This window comes from Pyxicephalus adspersus, chromosome 2, assembly GCF_032062135.1.
Source record: "Pyxicephalus adspersus chromosome 2, UCB_Pads_2.0, whole genome shotgun sequence".
NCBI lineage: Eukaryota > Metazoa > Chordata > Amphibia > Anura > Pyxicephalidae > Pyxicephalus > Pyxicephalus adspersus.
This window is the reverse complement of record NC_092859.1, coordinates 154,088,833-154,098,810: the sequence shown is the minus strand read 5'-3', so window position 1 is coordinate 154,098,810 and position 9,978 is coordinate 154,088,833. Positions and strand designations below refer to the sequence as shown.

The 9,978-nt window shown below is 41.5% G+C and overlaps 1 protein-coding gene and 1 long non-coding RNA gene across 2 annotated transcripts in view; one reads left to right on the top strand and one right to left on the bottom strand.

Moving 5' to 3' along the window:
- Window positions 1–9,978, top strand: part of TGFA (transforming growth factor alpha) — a 47,451-nt gene that overhangs the window by 16,354 nt on the left and 21,119 nt on the right. Inside the window, exon 2 of the mRNA XM_072402808.1 lies at window positions 3,840–3,893. Coding sequence (XP_072258909.1) covers window positions 3,840–3,893 — 54 coding nt within the window. The remainder of the gene's footprint in view (window positions 1–3,839; window positions 3,894–9,978) is intronic.
- The window catches only part of LOC140324727 (uncharacterized), a 37,080-nt gene continuing 33,481 nt past the window's right edge, over window positions 6,380–9,978 (bottom strand). The window contains exon 3 of the long non-coding RNA XR_011919567.1: window positions 6,380–7,962. This is a non-coding gene — a long non-coding RNA (uncharacterized lncRNA). The remainder of the gene's footprint in view (window positions 7,963–9,978) is intronic.

Sequence of the window (9,978 nt, the reverse complement as noted above, 5' to 3'; positions counted from 1 at the left end):
AGCATTCTACTCAATAAAGGGGTATTCGTAATCCAAGGTTGGGTAATATGTTTTCCCAAAGCTAGATTGAAAACCTAATTCAGTCCGAATAAGTGGCCCTAGGGCTGCAAAAAGATGAGGGTCCTACTGGATGCTGGTACCGCCCAGTGGGCAAAGTTGGGTGTGGAGTAGACCATGCCAAAGCTTCTTCTCTTTCTCATTGCTGGTCTCATGGCATCTCTCCTCTGGACACAGCCACGGGCCTAAGGCATTGTCATAATGGTGGGGTATGGGGGCTATAAAACCACCTTCCCCTCTCTCTGCCAGCCCATTGCCCCTTTTCCATCCATGGTCACATACCTGCTCCCCTAGTGGCAGGGCTTTCTCTTTTCATGGCACTGTCACACGCAGCTGATCCGCTCCCTTTACTTACAAGCGTGCAATACTACTGTTTATATATTATTTTTCCAGCATTAATTGAGCAGTTGGCTATAGTGAATTAAACAGAAAAAAATGATCATGAAAATACCAAATTCTTGGAAATCCAAATACCTCCTGAGTTAGGCTATTGGAAATCAATAATGATATATCCCAATTTATTGATTTATTTATTAGGACAGCACAAGGTGTCAAGTGTAGCAACCCTAGATTGTAAGCTCTTCCGGGCAGGCTCCTCTTCTCCTCCTGTGTCATTGTCTGTATCTATCTGTCATTTGCAAGTATATGTTGGCGCTATATAAATCCTGTGTATTAATAATAATAATAATAATAATAATAGCCCATGTCACCCGATCAGATGCAGATATTTCCCTGTTTTAGGTACAATTATAGTCTGGCCACTGACTCTGGTTTAAGTTTTTTTAATCTTTTTATTGCACTTTTGCAACATCAGAAAGCTCAGCTCCAGGCACAGAGAATTTTATCTAAACAATACTCAACCAGTCTTTTGTTACTGGGTAGGTTAAAGAGTAAAAAACAGAAGAGTTTGGTTAGATTTAAGGACTTGCTATAAGGTGGCTTATACAGGGGTATGAAGTGTATCCAGCAAACACATAAAAGCTAAGTGTCATACAGGTTGGAGCTCCAAGTAAGATGATGGCTGATTGGCAATAACAAACTGCACAGCGGTTCAGTCTGCTTGTGACACCCATGCAAATAAGCGTTTCCTGATGACTAATAACCACAAGGAAATCACAGTTTACTTTACAAACAGTAGTCAATGGGTGGAAGCCGGAGTTGTACAAATAGGGCTTGATTCATTAATTTCATGAAAAGATCCAAGATGGCCAGACACCAGTCAGACGTTTGGTAGTTCAGGCTAATGAATGATTTCACTTTCCTGAATGGTAATGCAATATATGTCTTTGTTCTTACCAATCTCTCCATACGTTTCATCACAATTTGCATTTTGCAAACATACATGGCATATTATTTTGGCAATATTAAAAAAATGGTAAACTAGTGTTATAGCAAAAGTAAACTCATATGAACAAAATGTTACTAGAAGATATTCAAAATCTTATTTCCCCAGGTTCCAGGTAACTTTTTGTTCTTTGTTTACAATAGGCGGCACATTTGCTATGCAGTGTAGAGCCCGGCTTTTTTTATGGCACTGCCAAGAATAGACCAAGGGTTAGGATAGTGCCAAGGATTTACATTATCAATGGCCGCCCAATGGCTAAAGGGAATCCCGGTGGACCCAGAGGAGTCGTCAGTCAACAGGACAGTTCTGGAGGGCACTTAGGAAGATAGGTATGTTCCATAATTACCAATTTATGGCTAAAGTTCACCCATATGAGTTTATTTCTACTTTATGATACCAAAATATACATTATGTTAGAGAGTGTTGGCATTCCTTTTTTAATGGGCCTCTATATTTTCCCCAGAAAGCTTGGTGGGAATAAGCTGTAGGTGTGTAGTGGCCCCTAAAATGTGACCCAACTTAGTTTTTCAGTTAGAACCCAAAAAAGGCCAGGTGGTCACTGAAAAGTGCTGGGTGGTGCGCCCACATAAATGGGCCTGGGGAGAACACTGGGCCTGGTGCAAAGCCCAATAACACATGTGCATCACTGCACCCTACAGATGTATATGGTTCCTCAAGTTCCCCAACAAGAAATGCTCTATATTAAACTTTCCATTTTTTGTGGAATATATATCACACTATGCAATATACAGATAAAAGAAAATACATCGGTGGCTCATATCTGTACAGTAATTCACAAGAATGCAAATCCGTTCCACCCTTAACATTAAATCTCATCTTCATTGCATTGATGATTCAAGCACTGTGATCCTTTGAAGCAATATTTTGCACCACATGTAATCTGTATCACACCTTGATGGGAAAATCAGACTTTTTATGTTTGTGCGTGATCTAAATACAATGGAAGATGAATAAATAGCACTATTCCTCAACTGCTGGCTATGTGGCCAGTATTCTTCTCAGAAGTTGGGTGGGAAGAAGCTTTGGATGGGTGGCAGCCCCCGTATTGTGACCCAACTTTTCAGTAACCACCCAAAAACAGCTGAGTGGTTGCTAAAAATTGCCGGGTGGGGCGCCCAGTTAAAAACCGGCTGGGGAGAACACTGTGAGGTCTATAGTAGGGTTTATATATTACATAGGCATGCTGGTGGGAAGCTAGTAGGGTAGTGTAGTTTTAAAACTGGTAAGCTGTATTGCAGTTTTTACCTAATTTTGCATTATCAGACTATCGTATTTATTCTTTAGAATAGACTGATATTTACAACAATGCATCATAAAAAAAATGTAATGTATTGCAGCTTACCGGTCTTTAGATGTGGTGGCTGCATTGGTTCTCTTTTTATATGGCTTACTTCTTGTTCAAGGCCAACAACACTTAGGCTGCATACAACCGTGCAATAATTGTCATTGGAAAGGATCTTTCATGATACTTTCCAACCACTGCACGATGCATGAACGAGTGCTATACATACAGCACCGTTCTGCTCTATGGGGAGGGGAAGGGGGAAAACGACTGAGCGGCACCCTGCTGTGCGCTGTCACCCTTCATTCCCATTAAGATCGTTCGGTATCCATTGTGGTTCCGCCAGGACGGTCGTTGGGACGATGAACGACGGGCACTGTACATACACCGTTTTCTGGATATCATCCGAGAACCATTGCAAGTGTGTACGTAGCCCTACTGCGCTGTATCTGTAGAGGAGCCTAGGACAGGCTGTACTTTCTGACCTGATACAAAATTACCCCCCTAGCCACTCTCTTCACTCCTCCAATGACATACTAATGACTTCCTTACTCATAATCTCATCACACGCACAGGTCCAAAACTTTTCTAGAGCTGCCCCGACTCTCTGGAATGGTCTTCCTTATCATATTCGGTTTGCTTTTACTTTCTGCACATTTAAAACACTAAAACACTTTAAAACACTTAAAACCCAACACTTCAACCTCACCTACCCGTCTTCCTCTGTCTCCTAAACCCTCACTACTTCCCACCATTCCATATCCCCCTCCTATTGTGTGATACTTCCCCCATCCCCTAGATTGTAAGCTCTTCGGGGCAGGGTCCTCTCCTCCTCCAGTGACACCGTCTGTGTCTGTATGTCATTTGCAACTCCAAATTATGTACATGGCTGTGTAATATGTTGGCGCTATATATATCCTGTTTAATAATAGATGGTGTTATAGAGAATCAGTGATCAGAGATTCCATCTGTAGTGGCCCAGAGTTTAAGAAACTCAGGTGATTCCACTTTCTGTCATCTACCTAAAAATAAAATATCCAATTTATATTAAATGACCCTTTAAAACTAAAATTGTATTTTAGAATGATTATGTGAATCGTTTTTATATCTCTTTCTTTGCTCTTATATTTTTAGGGTTCCTTTTTGCTGCTTGCCATGCACTGGAGAATACTACAGCTGTGCTGAGTGGTGAGTAAACCATGAATATGAAAAGTTCATATTTGTAGTATGGGTTGGGAAATAAAGGGATGGTAAGCTGTGGCTTGCTATTTGATAGGGTCTGAAATAAAATGTTCAGTTCGAATGATTAAATGAGATGATATGATGAATAAACCAGGGTCTAGTGATGTCATTGGGGCTTTTTGGTTTGTATGCACGGATGACATGGACACCCGATGTATAATTGGTTTTGATAAAAGATCTGTATTTTATAAACTGAGGAACATGCCATGCTAACATTACCAATCGAGTGATATGTGTAGTCCTTCCAGGTGGGAGTAGACCCTTGGTGGCTCCTGTTGTGGAGTGGTGGCACGTGTACTGTACACTAATCGGCCAAAACATTACAACCAATGGCAGGGGAATTGAAGATGGTTAATTATTTGGTTACAATGGCACCTGTCATAGGGTGGGATATACTAGACAACACTTAAACAGTCAATTCGTAAGGGTGATGTATTGGAAATCAAAAATTTAGACAAGTGAATAGACCTCAGTGATATGACGAGAGCCAATTTCTGATTGCTGGATCACTGGGTCAGTGCAATCTACTGGAGGTCTTGTGTGGTGTGGGGTATACAAATGGCTGGTACTTACCAATAATAGTCCAAGGAAAGACAACCAGTGTAACAGAAACAGGTCCAAGACACCCAAGGCCCATTGATGGTCATGGAGGATGGAAGCCAGTTCGTATGGGTAAATCCCATAGCAGAGCAAGAATTTTATAAAACGAAATGATGGCCATGTGAAAGAGGAGTCAGAACACACACAACATACCATATTCCTGTCTATGGGACAGATACAAGATAATGGGAATACAAACCCCAAAAAATGTAGGTCAAGTGTGGTCCCCAGCCCCTTTTTACTACCCAGCACTTTTCAATAACGACCGGGCTGGTTTTGGATGGTTACTAAAAAGTTGGGTCTCAATACAAGGTCTACCACCCACCTACAGCTTCTTCCCAGCCAGCTTAAAAGAATTTCTGGGAAAAATACTAGTGCCAGTCAACATGCACATGTAAAAAGTAAATTCAGAAATGTTTTGTCAAACTGGAGCTCCTAACAAAGCCAGAAGGTAGATCCATGCATTGGTATTTACAGAACCCTAGTTATCTGTAAGCTACTGACCTTATTCCTTAACTCTTAATAAAAGAAAAGTAGCGATACTGGTAATATCAATTAGTCACATGTATAATATTACAATATTATTGGTGGAATGTTTTTATGAGCAGCAAGATTATTACAAAACATCATCAATCATCAATAGCCTTAAAAGAGATTGTGCCGAGAAAATGCATTGGCAGCCATGGCGGAGTTAATCTTTTATGAATACATATTGCTTGGTTGTTATATTGATCCAAATACCTTGATACTTTCTTAGACCCAGAACAAGTATGTAGATCAAAAGGTCTGACTTTCCCCTTTCCTATCTTGCTGCATGCTTTTTCCAGGGTAATACTCATATTTACTGGTGTTAATGGGTAAGTTGATCTTTCTCCCACAAGCAGATCAAATAATGACCCAGAAACTATTGGAACCAGAAAGAGATTTATTATTTTCTATAGGAGGTCAATGGTGACCGCAACTGTATCCTAGGTTTGTCATGGTATACTTGTTTGTATATAATGGCTTCCTGTAATTCAAACTCATTAACTTGAGCCATTTCCTCATAGAATATTGTTTTTTTTTCTAAAATTATGATATGTCTGGTCAGATATGGTTATGGTGTATATAGAGTCCACATCTCCGTTGGGTTAGCCTAGGTTTCTTAGGGTAGGTAGGCTTACCACTGCCAACCCACCGCTCCCTACCATACTAGAGACCATTTGAAAATAATCCTTTCAGTCTACGGTACTGATATTCTGCTTCCAGCCTGCATTTGTCCCATGGGTATGGACATTTTGTAGAAAACTGTAAACCAAGAAACCCCCAAGCTGTCACATTACGTGAGTTTATTGTACATTATAAAGACCAAACCCAAGCTTGGCCCTTGGCTACCATTTGATTTTCTATACGTAACAATCTCCCTGTTAAATTTTTCAGTATTTTTTTGTAACCAGCAAGCCTTGGTAGATATCAGACACTGAGACCTCTGTACTATTACATAGAAGAATGTATAGGCTGCATACCTAACACAAGTGCTATACATTCACATGTAGCGTGTTACTGTACACAGCAGAAAGGCCATGCGGAGGTTGTAGGAAGTTTCCAGAGATGAAAGCTATATTAAAGCTAAACTCCAGCCATACTGTTTGTTTTGCATAGTTCTTAGAGCTTCTCTTCTGTACTGAACAGCTTGCTTTGATTTGTGACTTGCTTTATGTTAGGTCTGGAAAGCCCCAGCAGTACTTAGCTGGTTGTAGATCTTTATCATACACTCAGATTGTACGTTGCTCCTAAGTAAAATGTGTACATATAGACAAATTCAGGCTGCATCACTACAATACCAAACTCTATTCATCTCATCAATTGACCAACCCTTTGGAAACAAGCTTTTTCACTAACGCATTTCACCTGATCTCTGGGTTTAGTCAGGGCTCTACAACTAAGCCCAGAGATTTGGTGTCCTTATCGGGGGGAAAGACTGAGCCCTTTGGGATGCTTTTGGAAGAGGGGAGAAGAAAGGTAATGAAGCATCACCATAAAAGCAACTCCGTCGGTCTCATGATTCGACCATCACTTTGGATGTAAGCTCTGAGCATTTCACCTGATCTCAGGGTTTAGCCTGGGCTTTACAATAAGCCCATAGATTGGGTAAAAGATATCGGTGGAGAGGCTTGTACCTTTTGAGATGCTTTAGGAAGAGGAGAGCAGAAAAGAAATTAGGCATCCCCACAATATCAACTTTATTGGTCTCAACAATTGACCATCCCTTTGGAAGCAAGCTCTTCCACTGATGCATTTCACCCAATCTTTGGGTTTGGTCTGGGCAAAACATATCGGGGGGGAAGCCTTCACCCTTTGGCATTCTTTGGGAATAGGAGCACAGTGTGTGGCCTATGTTTGCCTATAGATTCCGGAACAAGAGAGACGTTCTCATTTGAGCTTGTGCACTGCCCACTGGTCTTAAAGAGAGTTCTGATGGACAGGATTTAGGAGTGGCACAGATGAGCTTTCCTTCAGTTGCGTGCTCCTTTCCTTAATGCTGGGTATAGTCTGGGCTCTACAACTAAGCCCAAAAATTGTGGAAAAAAAAGGAGTCTGCATCCTTTTGGATGTTTGGGAAGAAGAGAGAAGTGGCCTGGCCCATGTTTGTCTACAGATTCAAGAGAATGAGACATGCTTCTTTGGACATAGACTGGTCTTGATGGATAAAATTTCTGATGGACCGGAGCCTCAGGGGATTCAGATGAGCATCCTTCCAGTTGTGGGCCCTTTCCTTTCTTTATACCTTCTGTCCAATCCCTGGGCTTAGCCTGGGTGCTACAACTAAGCCCAGAGATTGGGTTAAAAGGTGTTGGGAGGAGCCTGTTCCTTTTGGGATTCTTGGGGAAGAAGGCGGAGGTGATGTGGCCTATGTTTGTCTATGGATTCCAGAGGCATGCTCACTTGGGCCTGTGCACCCCGGGTGGTCTTCATGAGAACCCTGATGATCAGAAGTGGTCAGTCATTTAGCTGCATGGATTCATTATGTACACACCTTAAGGTCACCTACATCTTTTCATTTGAGGCTATTAGTAGTATTTTTTTTAGAATCTGTTGCAATTTCATAAGTCTATACATTAGATAAAATTAATTCAGTCAACCAGAAAAAGACGATTTCATGACCACCACTTCTAAATATTTCAATGATACATTCTACTTGTTTGCCAGGACTATTACAGGAACCACAGCAGATTTTACCTGTGAACTCACAGATCAGTGTCTGCTCTTGTGTGTTTGTTCATGTATTGTTTGGCTAGCTGGGTCTGATTCTTCCCCAGGCAGAGGATTTTACAAGGTCTCTCCTTTCTTCTCTGTTTTGTCTTTCCCCACTTGATGAGCACGTTGTGCCTTCGCTGTGCCTTGCTGCTTTCCAATTCCAAGGAACGAGCTGACCCTGTTGAGTCAATGAAGAAAATATCTGCTGATTTCTGCAAAATGGAAATGAACACTGTGTTATGCCTTATTCCTATTTGTGAGAACATAAAACTATTTCAGTTTTGGGCAGACATATAATAAAGTGTACCTGTTACAAATAAATAGTGCAGAGGACAATTTTGTGGCGGGGTTATATATAACAAAAGTTCAATGACTTTTGCTTATCCAGCAGCATGGTTGTGTTTATTACTGCAGAAAGTCAGATAGAACTTGGCTCATTTTAATGGCTGGAGGACATCCAGCATTATCTAGCCCAGGGTTCTTCCAGAGGTTGTTAGGGGTTCTTTGAGCAATGCCTCCTGGATCAGTTTAAAGTCCACCAATGATCTTTTTGGCTATCTGTAAGGGTGACATTCTTCCCAATGGCCACCAATGTAAGAGGAATTCTTCCCACTGACCACCATGCTATTATACTGTGAGCTGTGGATATTGCTACTATAGCACGGGTTCAGTGAAGACCCGAAAGGTTTTTCCAGGGTTCCCTCATGGTAAAAAGGTCAAGACTTATCTAGCCTTTTCCTCCCCCTGTTAAACTGACTATTTCATTAATTTAATCTCAGTCCTTTCAAATGTGAAGGTTTAGCATTACATGTAGGCATTACCTATGGTGTCTTGCAGGGAGTTGTGATTTCTTCATGCAGCACCCTCCCACCATCCATGATCTACCTGCATTGCTTAGAAAACACAAACCCAGTAAACGTATCCCTGGATCCAAAATAAAGTGATATCACCAGTTTGTAATGAAACCAAAAAATGCAAAATATCAAAGTGATCCTCAGCTATAAGTGGAATCTGCGATGCTGCCTTTTAATTCTCTCTTTATTTTAGTTTTGTGTATATTATTAAAGCCAAAAAAAATGACAGCAGACAAGTCAGCCTAAAACATCACTTCAATGTCAGTTAATTACATGTTGTAAGATCCGTATAAGATATTTCCTTCCTATACTTGTCCTAAAAGCCCTGGAAAGATGAGGAATTTTGTATTTTCCCTTGTGTACCTAAAAATAAAATAAATCAGCTTTTTAATCCTAATTAAAGGTTTCCCTGTAATATGGCTGTGTCTGTCAGGGCCCCCGCTCATTACTTCTTTACAATCTCGCTGATCCCTGATAATCCTGCGGCTAAACTGATTGGGGAAAGACGTGCAGTTAGTACTTTAAGGGAAAATTATGTCTGAGGATTTAACGGAGGTTGGGCTGAGTCTGAGGCTCATAGTTGTTGGGGGGATTTCCAAGTGCTGCATGAAAGTGTTTGTATGAAATATAGAGTTGTAGGTTTTGGCTTTAAATTGATGTATTTTATTACCACATTGGAAAAGTTACTTATATGGCTGCAACTGAATGTGCTGCTTTAATTCTCAAAATTTGTGAACATTTATTCTATTCAAGTAAATAGAATTTCAGGCTGCCATTCTAGTCACCGTACAAAATCTGATCACTCTTTTATTAAATAAAAAAAACCTCTGCCAGCCAGTCCATGGCTCTTCTCCTCTGCCCTCCTCTGCCGGTCAATGCTCGGCTCTGCTCCTCTGGTCAGGTCACTCCTTGACTCTGCTCCTCTGGCCAGGTCAATGCTCGGCTCTGCTTCCCTTGTCAGGTCAATGTTTGGCTCTGTTGCTCTGGTTAGGTCAATGCTCCGCTCTGTCAAAGCTCCGCTCTGCTCCTCTGGTCAGATCAATGCTCCACTCTGCTCCTCTGGTCAGGTCAATGTTTGGGTCTGCTTCTCTGGTCAGGTCAATGCTCCTCTGGTTAGGTCAGTCCTCGGTTCTGCTCCTCTGGTCAGGTCAGTCCTCGGTTCTGCTCCTCTGTTCAGGTCAATGCTCGGCTCTGCTTCCCTGGTCAGGTCAATGTTTGGCTCTGCTCCTCTGGTCAGGTCAATGCTCAGCTCCGCTCCTCTGCCAGTCAGCCTTTTTCTCCGCACCACTCTGGACCAATCCTCTAAGAATCCAAAGTCATACTTGGCAGCATTTTATAGA